Source organism: Neltuma alba, unplaced genomic scaffold, assembly GCF_004799145.2.
Source record: "Neltuma alba isolate B1F8T4 unplaced genomic scaffold, ASM479914v2 tig00006132_pilon, whole genome shotgun sequence".
Lineage (NCBI taxonomy): Eukaryota > Viridiplantae > Streptophyta > Magnoliopsida > Fabales > Fabaceae > Neltuma > Neltuma alba.
Window position 1 is genome coordinate 56,325 of NW_021634362.1, and position 12,580 is coordinate 68,904.

The following is a 12,580-nucleotide window of genomic DNA, read 5'->3' on the forward strand; positions in this document are numbered from 1 at the left end:
TGTTTTGTTAAAGCATAGGTATTCTTCTATTGGAGGCAATCTTATTCAAGGTACTGTCAGACATTAAATGTGGGCACCTCTTCCAACAGAGATTTGAACCTTAATTCACCACATTGTGGGAAACTAGCCCTTTCTGCTAGACCCAATTCTCGTTGGTATTTATTTATTTCATTTATAATCACACTATTTTATTTTATTATGTTTTTGTAAAAAAAAAAAAAAAAGACCAGCCTAAATAATGTTATAATGAGGACAAGTATGGATAACGGACCTTTAAGCTTTTACCCGTCATAGTCTCATTAGTCTTTGAGTGCGTTTGGATCACCATTTTGTGCCTGTTCGGGTCAGCGTTTACTGGCCCAAACGTGGCTTAATTTTAACATAAGCCTGATTGAAAATTAATCCAATATGTGGGAGGGCTTATGACACATGGGGTTTATTGAAAATAAGCTAGAGCTTCCTTTTAAAGTCTGAGGAGCTTAATTCAGGACGGTTATGCAACTGAGGTCGCCGAAGATGCCAAGCCCAGCCACTGAAGATGCCATACCTTACGCTTCCCATTCAGCTACTGAAGTTGATTGGCAACTCCATCCACCACCACCATTGCTGCTGACTCCATTTATCGTGGGTGAGCGCAACATCATCTGCGAAACCGTAGTCAGGTTCCACAAATCTGTGTAAAGATAACTAAAATCTCAGGGGTTGAAGATGATCATGGTGATGTGGTTAGGAATATGGAAATAAGGGAGGCGATTACGAGAGAGAAAACCATATGTCTGATACGCAAGGAGGAGTTCAAATTAGGAGGAGATGCAGACAAATTACCTTGCGACCATTTCTTTTGCTTTGCATTTATCCATGTTTGGCTCAACTTTGACCAAAACGATACTTGCCCTGTTTGTCGTCGTGCTTGCCTTCTCGGAATTTCTGATCACCTGGAATCGCAGTCCCACCCCCACCTGCAGTTCTTGATAGTTCCTCGGAATATTTCTTCTTCCCCCCTGTGCCCATTCTTACCGAGTCGCACCTTGTTTCACTTTATATTTAAAATATTTTTTTAAAGTTTTAAAATTTAATTTACTTATTAAATTTTATTTCTTCATATTAAATTAATTTAAATTTAAATTTATTATATTATGTTAAATTATTTTTAAATTATATTTTATTATTTATTAAAACTCATACCCATTTTGATAATTTTAAAAATAAACTTACTTTTACTTCGTCATAATCTAAATAATTTTTTACTAATCTTATTTTTATAAATTAATTTTTTAAAATTTTAATATAAACATAATTCAACTTATTCAATTGAACTTTTACCTAATTTTACTTTTTTAAAAATTAAATTAGAAATAAATTATTTTTTTTATCGTCAATTTAAACATTGTTCGGATCAACTTTCATTTTCATTTGGCTTTTGAAGAAAAGGCTCACTACCGGAGAAGCCAATTTTTTAGCTTCCAACGTTAGGTTGCATCTCCTTCACCTGCTCTTTTGTTCTTTCCTTTTCTGCCCTCACAATTTTTGTCCTCATTCTTAACTTTGTTGCTACCTTGTCATAACTTTCGTCTCCATTCTCATATTTTAATATTTACATTTTTATTTATTTCATTTATAATCACTCTGTTTATTTTATTATGTTATTTATTTTATATAGTTTTAAGAAAATAATTATTACTTTTTACTAATAAAAATTATTTATTTTATGATTTTCCCTTAAGTAAAAACAATTAATTAAGGTTTTTATTTATTTAAAAATTTTTTAATAATAAATTAATTTTTTTATTTTTGCAATTTAAATTTTAATTTTTTTGCCAACATTTTTTATAATGTGATTTCTATTTTAAATTGTAATGTGATTTTGTTTAGATTAACTTTTATAAAGAACTCAATTTTAAAAGTTAAAACTTATTTAGATGATTGGTAAAAAAGTAAGTTTAGATTTAAAATAATTTAAAAATATATAAGTTTTACAATATATATAATTTGATAATTTTATAAAAAATATTAAAATTTAAATAACGTCATAACAAAGTAATATACTACCTCTGATTCTTAATATAAGACCCTATTTGACTTTTATTTTGGTCCTAAATATAAAATCCCAATCCACTTTGTCTCCCATATTTACATATTTTTTTTCTAAAGTAACCCTTCTAACAATGATAGTTCTAGTCAATATACTCCTCCGGTCCTTATTATAAGACCCAATTTGACTTTTTATTTGGTCCTAATTATAAGACCCAATCCATTTTGTCTCTTATATTTATGCATTTTTTTCCAAGATAATCCTTCTAATAATGATAGTTTTAGCCAATATACTTAATTAGCAAGGATATTTTAGGAATGACAACACTTATTTATTATAAATAACCAACTTAACTTACTTCCTTAATCTCCTCAAATAAGTCAATTGGGTCTTATAATTAGGACCGGAGGAGTACTTGATTAGCAAGGATATTTTAGAGAAGACAACACCTATTTAGGACAAATAACTAATTCAACTTACCTTTTTAACCTTCTCAAATTAGTTAAATGGCTCTTATAATTAGGATCGGACGTAGTATTAGTTATTTATTGCTATTCATTACATCATTTATTTTTGGAATTTCTTCGTACGCGTTAATTTCAATTTTGCCATTTCACTCCGCCAAAAGCTAAACAAATTTCCCTCGCGCTCGGCAGGTTGGTGACCAAGAAAAGACCAGAGAAAATGACGGGAAGTGAAGAAAAGAGTGAGAAAATGGTCAGGCAGAAGAGAGACAGAAGCCTACTCGCCTTCACCGGAGCTGCAGCTGTACTTGCAATTGCCGTCAACCTTGCCATCACCGCCATCAAGCATCATAAGGAGAAAAATCGAAGGAAAAAAGGTCCAATTATCTCTTACTTTCTTATCTTGGAGTTAACTTAAGCCGTCTGGCTTGTTTTGCTTCAGTGATCTAATTTTATATATAATTTTTGGTTTAGTTATAGTTTAAATGAATATCTATTTGTTTCTGAAATCGCTTTCGTAACGTTGTAGATCTTCCGGGTTCCAATGTGCGTATTAACCTATCAAAATCTGAGATTCTTAAGTTGGCTGACCAAATCATTGCTAAGTCAAAAGAGGTCCATGATGCTGTTGCCTCAGTCCCCCTTGACAAGGTACTCTTAATTGTTGTACTAGCTCAGCTTAACATGAGAATTAGTTAACTAATTTAATTTGAGAAGATTAAGAAAACTAGTTAAGTTAGTTATTTGTAGTAACTAGGTATTGTTTTTCCTAAAATATCCTTGATTATTAAGTAAATTGGTTAGAACTATTTTGGGGAAAAAATAGATAAATATAAGAGATAAAGTGGATTGGGTCTTATAATTAGGATCAAAATAAAAGCCAAATGAGCTCTTATATTAAACACGGGAAGTAGTATTTCTTAATCTTTTTTGATGCTATTCATGAGGGAGCTTCTTCATGCACTGTTGGTGTATTTAACGGCATTTTATTTGTGGCATATTCTTGCTGAGAACTTTTAAGGATATAATCCTCTGTTCAACTTTCTTGTATGTGTATGCGTCTGTTCCTAATTATTTTCCCTCTATCTTGCTTCCATTGGTAAATTCATAACTGTTGTCATTTCTGTTTGTTGATATTAACTTTACTCCCCCCTTTTTATTTTAGTCGTCACCGTAAATTGTTTTCTTAGGCTTGCTTGACTTAATTGAGTGGCCAAAAACCGCAGGCTACATACATGAACGTCATATCACCTCTAGCAGAACTTGAAGCACAGCAATTCCCGTTGATACAATCTTGTGTTTTTCCAAAGCTGGTATCTTCTGTGGAGGATGTACGCAAAGCTAGTGCAGAAGCAGAAAGAAAAATAGATGCTCATCTTAACTTGTGCAGGTTTGGTTGATTAGTTTATGGGAATATGTGGTGGTTACGTTTAACTGTAATCTACAAAGTGAAGAAAAACCAAAATGCTATAATAGCTTTCCCTACTATGCTTATTTTTCTACCAGAAGCAAAAGAAAGGAAAACTTACGGTTTTTTAAGTTTTTGGTTTTCCGTGACTTATTCAATATGTGTCATTACAAGATATTAAAGATTTAACTTTCTCTTCAATAGAATGATTATAGAACTAAATATATTAGTGTTCCATGAAATCGGATCAGCAAACGTGAAGATGTATATCTTGCTGTCAAGGCATTTGCAGCAAGGGGGGAGTGGATGAGTGCTGAAGCCAAATGCTTTGTTCAAACTCTGGTAAGACAATTTCTATTTGTAATTATAGTATAATATTTTTAGGAGATTTTGTTGAGAAAATAAACATTTTTGTCCTACCTAATTACGTTTTGGTAAACTCAATTTTATATATCAAAATGTTATCCATGTGAAAGACAAAATCCAGATCTTGATTCTTGCCTAATCAGTGACAGGTGAGAGACTTTGAGCGAAATGGATTGAACCTCACTGCAACCAAGAGAGAAGAGTTACTGCGTTTAAGAGCTCAGATTGATGAATTAAGCTTAAGATATGTCCAAAATCTTAGCGACGATAGCAGTTTTCTTCTCTTCAATGAGTCAGAGTTAGCTGGATCGCCTCCAGAGTTTCTCAAGGTTTAGTATGATTTTTCTTCCCTTTAGTTTTATTTCTGACAAAACTTTTAGTGACTTTAGAAATTTAGATGGTATGTCTCCAAAATTAACTTTTTCTCCATTGTGATCCTTAGAACAAGTAAAATACTAAGTGAGTGCTTACATATAATGGACGTTTTATTGAGTTAGACATATAATGGATGTTTCATTGAAATTCTCTCCTTTGAATGGAAGAAAAATATATTGTCAATGAAATTTTTTCTCCTAAAAATTTCAAGCAAAATTGAATTTCTGAGAAAATTTTGAATCTTTGTGATTATAGTAAACCATCCAGGGCATCTTTGTTAGTTCACAATTGAACAGATCCCTCTCAGCTTCCTGGACACGAAATATTTTGAACCTTTGTGATTATAGTAAACTATCTGGGAAATCCTTATTAATTCACAGTTAACCAGATCCCTCTCAGCTTCCTGGACGTAAATGATTTAATTGGTCGGGAAGATAAGCTTTATATGATTTTTTTTTCTTTTTTTCTTTTTTAAATTCAACTCTTCTCAAAAAGAGCTATTAATATGAGCACTCCTCACTACTCTGGTTCTGAGTTTCCTTGAGAAAAAGAACATTTCTGTCTTGAAGAATTATAGTTTTAAAACTTGGAATAAACTGATTCCATCACAGGCTTTAGATAAATCTGAAGACGGAAAAGTGAAGATCTCTTTGAGAAGTCATCATGTTGCAGCTGTACTTGAACTTTGCAAGGTATCGCATTTGAAGTATTGATAAGTGATTGCATGTTGCTTTGTCAACTGAGTGCTATATTATCGCAGGGCACTATATTGATTTTTGTATCCCCTTATACTACAAGGCATCTGAGGTTCACGAACCATATCTATTATAAATCGATATTTTCGTTTTCATAGTGGTTTGCCATTTGGAATAGGTCAAGTGTCTCATACAGTTGTAAGAAGGACAGTCTGCCTGGAAGTAGATGCGAAGTACTGAATATTATTTCGAGCTTGATTTTGCCAAAAGAGTTGTTTATAATCGATTGTAATTTTATAAATACTTTACTAGATGATTATCATTCTTAAACTCTTGGTTAGACCAAGATGAAACCTACAACTAATTCTGTTGAAAAATGTGAGTTATCAAACAGTATGCGCCCACAGTAATGAAGGGATTGACTAAGAGTAATCATATTGTCACTGTAGATTCTGAATTTATTTCATGTGCGCAAGCAGAAATATTAATTTTTTCTGTATAGCATCTATTAGGTCTATTGTTTGTCATGGTGGTGGGTACATCTTTCTTGTATATCACCATTTATGTTGAGAACATCTACTCACATGATCTCTAATATTTCCTTGAGTTTGTGAAGGTAGGAACTACAAGGCGGATGGTAGCTAGAGCATACGGGAAGAGATCTGGAGAAGTCAATCTTTCACTTTTGGAAAATCTGGTAATTTTTGTAAATGGAATCAATCACTACTAGGACTTCAATTTCTAATATCAATGATGAGCCAATTGTGAGCCATGAACATTGAAGTTATTGGTTATTTGACCCAAAATTGGCTTTTCTAGTGGGTAATTGAATTATAAGCGACTTTTTGTTATTGAAATTGTACTTAGACTGCTAATAGGAATTTGGAAATAGAAGTAAAAAACCATAAACCAAAAGCTAGCTTCGTTGCAAGTTAATGATTTGTGAGCAACTTTATGAGTTGGGTAATGTTACGAAGTACTAAAATACCAGAAACTGCCTTTTTAGCGGGTCATTGAACATTGATATATGTACGTGACTAACTGAAATTTAGAGGTGTTGAAGGAAACCAAAGAAAATGTTTCTGTGCTTTCTCCCTTTATCATTCAAGGCAGAATCTGTTGATACGAATGGGAGAGATTTGTGTTATGGTTGACTACAATCCAGTAATTCAACACCCAATCTAATCCCAATAAAATAAGAAGTTAGAGACATCCTAATCCTCTCCCACCTCTTTGGCAGACAAGGTAGGATAATATTTATTTAAAACAACTTAATTAGTCTTCAAATAATAACATTCTCTAATGCTCCTTGACGAATTCTCCAGGTGATTGTATAATTCTATATATGCTCTAATTCAAAGAACTCATTTGTGATTCGTTAGAAAATTGAATTTTTTGGACAAAATTTAAAAATATGAATTGTGAACTTTGTAGAACAGTTGTTTTGATTAAATTTTGAATTGCATATCGTATTCACATGAGCATATTTAGGCATTGAGTTTATATGATCCTTGATTATGTATTTGTTGCTGTGTTGTTTCTTGAATTTTCATTATGATACATGTTATAAACTTGTTAATGCATATTCCATTGGTATGATTCAGGTGGAACAACGACATAAATATGCCCGGTTACTTGGGTATTCAAACTATGCTGAATATGTTGTTGATATTAGGATGGCGAGGACACCTACAAAGGTTTGTATGGTTCTACTAGACATGTTGTAATGTGATTATAATTAGAGGTCTATGAACTGGGTTTCTGTTGGAAAATGCTTTTCTAATTAAAGTCAAAATAATTTTTCATTGGATTCTCATGACAAGTAACTATATGGTAACTTGTATTGCATTTCATTTTGGGATGCCTGGTCAGTGGAAGAGGAAAGGAGAAAGAGTGATATGGATATGTGGAGACCGTGATGCGAACCGTTTGTCTTTCTAGTCTGGTTTAGCTTTTGTCTTCAGTTTATCTGTGTTTACATTTTAAATTTGGTGGTAAACGTTAAGTCAAAAATGCATCTATTGAACATTAAGTCAGTCCAAAACATTTCTTGCTCTTATTTCTGCTATCTTTCTTCTATTTCATTTCTGCCTACTGCGTGGTGTGCTCATCAGATGAACAACTAACAGCATATGCAGTTATGTTGAATTGGAATGCTTCATCTGGTCCTATTTATTAGGCATTTTAGCTGAATCACACAGATTAAGAAAGGTGGTTAAAATTGGTTAAGAGTCTTGATTTCTTCAAAAATTACTATAATATTCCCAAATTACCCGTAATTAAAACTATTGACTTCCATTTTTGAACCTTAAAGTCAAACATGCCCCTAAATGAATCAATTAGATATGTGGGCATTTTTGGAAATAATTCATAAATGCTTCACCGAATTTTATAAAGCATCTTATATTAATGACCAAGCGAAACTCCTAAAAGATATATTGAGGGCCGGAGGAAGTATAATAAATATTCATGATCATTGATAAAGTCATATTTCTTTACAGGGTAAAAATGTATAAAAAAGCCTATTTTCATCAATGCATGTTCAGTACAGGCTTGTTTGTGTTGGGCGTGCTCTGAGGAAAATGTGATAGGAATTGAAGGCATTGTCTTCTTCCTGTGATCCTATATTTTCTTCCCTTCACTTCTCGCATGAGGCTTTTTGTTTGATGCGGACCTATTCTAAATTTTATCCAGGTGTTTGAGTTCCTAGAAGAGATATCATCCAGTTTAGATGACTTGGCCATGAAGGAACTTGATTTGTTGAAAAATATGAAGGTTTGTACATTTTTTAAAGCATTTTCTGTACTTTTATTCCTTCTGATTACAATTTGTTGTGTTTTCAGAAGAAAGAAGAAGGAGAGCTTCCATTTGGAATTGAGGATTTACCGTATTACATAAAACGAGTTGAAGAGCAGAATTATAGTCTGGATTTCATCGAGCTCAAACAATACTTTCCAATTAGTTTAGTTCTATCTGGGATCTTCAAAATTCTCCAAGATATATTTGGTATTGTTATATCTGACTATCTATTAGCCTTCTTGTATTTCGTTGCCCTGACCACCAGATATTCAATTTATTAACCTTTTTTTTTTTTGGGTTTGTTATAATGCATGCTGATTCTCTTTCTTGTTATGTCTCATTTTTTTTCACCAAACACACAGGTTTAAGGTTTGAGGAAATTGTTGGTGCTGAGGTTTGGCATTCTGATGTTCGTGTTTTCTCAGTACTTGATTTAGGTTCTGGTGAATTATTGGGTTATTGCTACCTTGATTTGTACGCAAGGTTTATTCCCTATTACCTGATATTTCAGAGTTTCAGTAAATTATGTTTGCTAGAAAGTTGGAAAAGTGATTTAATTTTTTTTTTTTTAACTATAACAGGGAAGGTAAATATGGCCATACTTGTGTGGTGGCTCTTCAAAACAATGCCTCAACAATCAGTCAGGCACGGCAGGTTAATTTTTGCTTAACATTTGATTTCCTAACTTTCTGATTCAAAGCAATAGGTTCGATGTTAGAGTTCTCTATTTTCTCCCTCTAAACGTTGTCTCATGGTAATGATTATTTACATGCCATATTTCTATCACTGCTTTTACAGATTTACTTGTGTTGAACATTGCAATCAGGAACTGAAGCAAGGATCTGTTGCTATAATGCCAATTAACAAATACAATCGTCACATGTCTTGTTCTAAAAGAAAAGTAGAACTTCTAATTGAGAAATTTCCTGCATAAATAATTTCATGCATGGATGATTATGATTCGTGTGATGTATTTATGGTCTGTTATTTTGTTTTTAACTTGTAACTACACTAACATGCATCTCATGCAAATTTGTTGAATGTACAGGTTAGGTTTGCATTTAATTATTTATTTTCCTAAACACTGAATCTTGACAATTACATGGATAAAAATATATCCCTCCATCATGTTTTCCTGTATGTAGGTTCCAGTTGCATTATTGATCTCTCAGTGTCAAAGGGATGCTGGCAGTAATTCTGGATTATTGCGATTTTCTGAAGTGGTTGGTCTTCTCCATGAGTTTGGGCACGTGGTATGTTGCTGTCGTCTTAAATGGTTCCCTAATCTGAGTTATTGAATTTATTATGGTTATCATTGTTGTCATTATGATTAATTTTTCTGGGGAAAAAGGGAAGAAAATTAAAAATATCTGAATGAGAGACATCCTGCTCTGGGGAACTTTAACAATTTTCCTTATTGTTGTGGCAACTCAAGTTACAAAAGGGAAGGGCAGATTGGTGTTTATTACTCCAGTAAATGCTTTATCAATGATATCTTTCTTATCTAACTGTTTCTTTTTGCCTATTACAGAAAGCATTTTTTATTTAGTTGTTACGCCTTTATCTATCTGTCAGTTAGTTAGGCCTTTATTATTAATTTTCCTGACCTTGTATTATATTCAAGAAAAATTGGTTTTCATTGGATGTTGATCGTTGACCACTGCTCTTCAACCCTATTTTTACTCAAACTGTTCAGCTTTCAATTAATAAGAATCAGAGCATTATTAAATTTTTACTATTCATTGATTGTACTTCCATTTATATTTGTTTGTGCACATTATATTTTTCTTATGGAATCTTTTCAAATTAAACTGCTAGGTTCAACAAATCTGCAATCGCGCATCATTTTCTAGACTTTCTGGGCTGCGTGTTGATCCTGACTTTGTGGAAATCCCTGCTCAGGTGCTAGAAAATTGGTAATCAATCACTCAATCAATATTTCTTCAATGGTTTAAAAATAAAAGGACTTCACCGGTCTTTTTTTTGAACCCAAGTTCATTCTTCATGCTTGTGAAAAACTGCAGGTGTTATGAAAGCTCTTCTTTGAAATTGATAAGTGGATTCTATCAGGTGGGTTTTGCTGTCCGTTCACTGCATGATTTAAGTCTTTAATGATTTTGGTCCCCTCCACCTGAAACGAGTGATGATTATTGCTGATCATTTTAGAGTCGTACCATTCTCACTGTGCAGTGTGTCTGATTTATCTGGGGCCAGCTGCACCAGAAATCGTGTCTCCAACACTGCATTCTTAATTGCATGACCCTGAAACAGTTTGGAACTGCCATTAATCATCTGAAATGGGTCTAATAAATACTACTTTTGATCACGCTATGCACTTATTACTTGTTGCATTGATTTAATGAGTTGCGGGCATTACAAAAACTATCATTAATCATCTGAAATGGGTCTAATAAATACTTCTTTTGATCGCGCTCTACGCTTGTTAATTGTTACATTGATTTAATGAGCTGCAGGACATTACAAAGCCCTTACAGGAAGACGTATGTAAATCAATTAAAAGATGGAGGAATTCTTTTTCTGCACTCAAACTAAAGCAAGAGATTCTTTACTGTATGTTATATCATTTTACATCATGGAATTAAACTTCATATTTGGTATCACTATGTTATGTATTTAGTTGTGTAATTGATAATTAGTGTTTTTATTGAATATCTTGAAATCTGCTTAGAAGTAAAAATTGATTGGAAATGTATCGTTGATTTTAAATGTTAGTTCCCTTGTCTCTGTTGTGGCATTTTTCATAATAAAATGTGATTGAATCGCTTTTATCTATTGGGATGTGACTTGTTCATTTTTTGTAAATTCGATTCACACTGTTCAAAATTCCAAGGACGAGTATTTTGGATACCTATGAGCCTCTATTGCATGCTAGAGTCTGAATGTTCTAGTCGTAAGAATGTGAAACAGTATTCTGCTGTATGTCATACAAAGCACGTAGTAATTTTCATGGTTATTATACTGGGCAAATTTTCATTGTTCGGCCCATGTAATTTTTATTCAAGGTTTTACAATTTTTGTTAGGTGTCAGATGCTTACTATTTTCTCCATTATTTTTTCTTTTGAGTAGGAATTGAACTTGGTGTTGTTTGTTGATGGAGAGAATCTGTCAATAGTACTTCCAATTTGACACATGATTTTTTGCTAACAGGTCTTTTTGATCAAATCATACATTCTGCTGATAATGTAGACATTCTAGAGTTGTTCAAGCATCTTCACCCTAAGGTACATAAATTTACGGTATACGACATTGAGTTCATACTGTGGAATGGAAAAAAAAATGGAAGAAAGATGTGTACAATTTTCATTTCCCAGGTGATGTTAGGCTTGCCGATGTTAGAAGGAATCAATCCAGCTTCATGTTTTCCTTCCAGTGTCATAGGCTATGAGGCTGCTTGCTACAGTCGTATTTGGAGCCAGGTACGAGTAACTCACTGCTTCATCAAAGACCATAGTCACATATCTCAACATTTTAAAACTTCATGATGAAATGTCCAGGTTTTTGCTGCTGATATATTTGCCTCAAAATTTGGCAATGATGTTTCAAATTCAAACCATCACGTTGGCATGCAATTCAGGAACAAGGTACATAATGTTATGGCATTTTCCCAAGAGCTATATTGATTATTTGTTACTAGCGTTAAAATTGTCATACAGCTTTGTATGGGTTACCTAATGAAATTCTCGCGTATCGGTGAAGGTTTTTATTTGCTTATTTGATTAAACCATATCGGCAGGTATTGGCCCCAGGGGGATCAAAGGATCCCATTGAAGTTTTATCGGCCTTTCTGGGAAGAGAACCGTCAATTCAGGCTTATATCAATAGCAGAGCCAACTGTACTTTGTAGGGAATTTGAGAGTATCGTCTGTCGGCTCATTACCTTACACCCTGGTTTTATTTATTGGCCTATAAATTTGTCCATTTATTGAGCTTCGTTGATAAAGATAAGATGTTATGATAATTGTGCAGTTAAATTTATATGCTTGGGTTAATTATGCAGTTTTTTTTTTTTTTTTTACTTTTTTTCCCAGAAGCACCCAAATACCAGCTGACCCAATAAAAATTTATCAAAGTAAATAAGTCCGTAGCTAGCTTTTATCACTTTAAACATCCACTCAAGCTCCAGTTTTTTTGGAGATTTATTACTTCCCAGGCGAAAAGTGTAAATACTCTAGGTACTTGTCTTCTTTTCTTTTCATTTTTTTTAAAGTTGTTTGTGCCGTTGGATTGTCATTGTTTGAAACTTGATTTGGGCGTGGATGACCTGTTAAATCCTATGTTTATTAGATTCCCCCTGACAGGTTAGAGGGAGAGGGAGAGAGAAAGAGAAAGTGTATATATATAGAGAGAGAGTCGTGGAGAGAAAAAGTGTTGTGGTGAGATGATTTGGGGCATATTTTTAGATGCGGTGCCTCTGGCAGC

At 33.2% G+C, this 12,580-nt stretch overlaps 1 protein-coding gene across 2 annotated transcripts; it reads left to right on the forward strand.

The window, feature by feature from the left end:
* The first annotated feature begins 499 nt into the window (after positions 1 to 499).
* Positions 500 to 12,157, forward strand: LOC114749701 (probable thimet oligopeptidase). Of its 2 annotated transcripts, none has more exons than XM_028938246.1 (21): positions 500 to 657; positions 2,689 to 2,873; positions 3,026 to 3,147; positions 3,723 to 3,886; positions 4,156 to 4,246; positions 4,420 to 4,599; positions 5,257 to 5,337; positions 5,957 to 6,037; positions 6,945 to 7,037; positions 8,035 to 8,115; positions 8,184 to 8,346; positions 8,502 to 8,622; positions 8,721 to 8,793; positions 9,285 to 9,392; positions 9,958 to 10,055; positions 10,164 to 10,209; positions 10,614 to 10,710; positions 11,309 to 11,382; positions 11,473 to 11,577; positions 11,656 to 11,742; positions 11,895 to 12,157. In XM_028938246.1, exons 2-21 carry the CDS (start codon positions 2,717 to 2,719, stop codon positions 12,003 to 12,005), a joined length of 2,133 nt encoding a protein of 710 aa, XP_028794079.1. In that variant the 5' UTR covers positions 500 to 657; positions 2,689 to 2,716; the 3' UTR covers positions 12,006 to 12,157. The 2 variants fall into 2 exon arrangements, with proteins under 2 accessions (XP_028794079.1, XP_028794078.1); XM_028938245.1 differs by lacking the exon at positions 500 to 657 and adding an exon at positions 1,401 to 1,473 and having other exon boundaries at positions 2,661 to 2,873.
* Positions 12,158 to 12,580: the final 423 nt, after the last annotated feature.

Coding starts and splice junctions, on each gene's coding strand:
- LOC114749701 (XM_028938246.1), top strand. CDS start 2,717: ATGACGGGAAGTGAAGAAAAGAGTGAGAAAATGGTCAGGCAGAAGAGA. Junction 4,247..4,419: donor AATGCTTTGTTCAAACTCTG/GTAAGACAATTT, acceptor AATCAGTGACAG/GTGAGAGACTTTGAGCGAAA. Junction 8,116..8,183: donor ATTTGTTGAAAAATATGAAG/GTTTGTACATTT, acceptor TTGTGTTTTCAG/AAGAAAGAAGAAGGAGAGCT.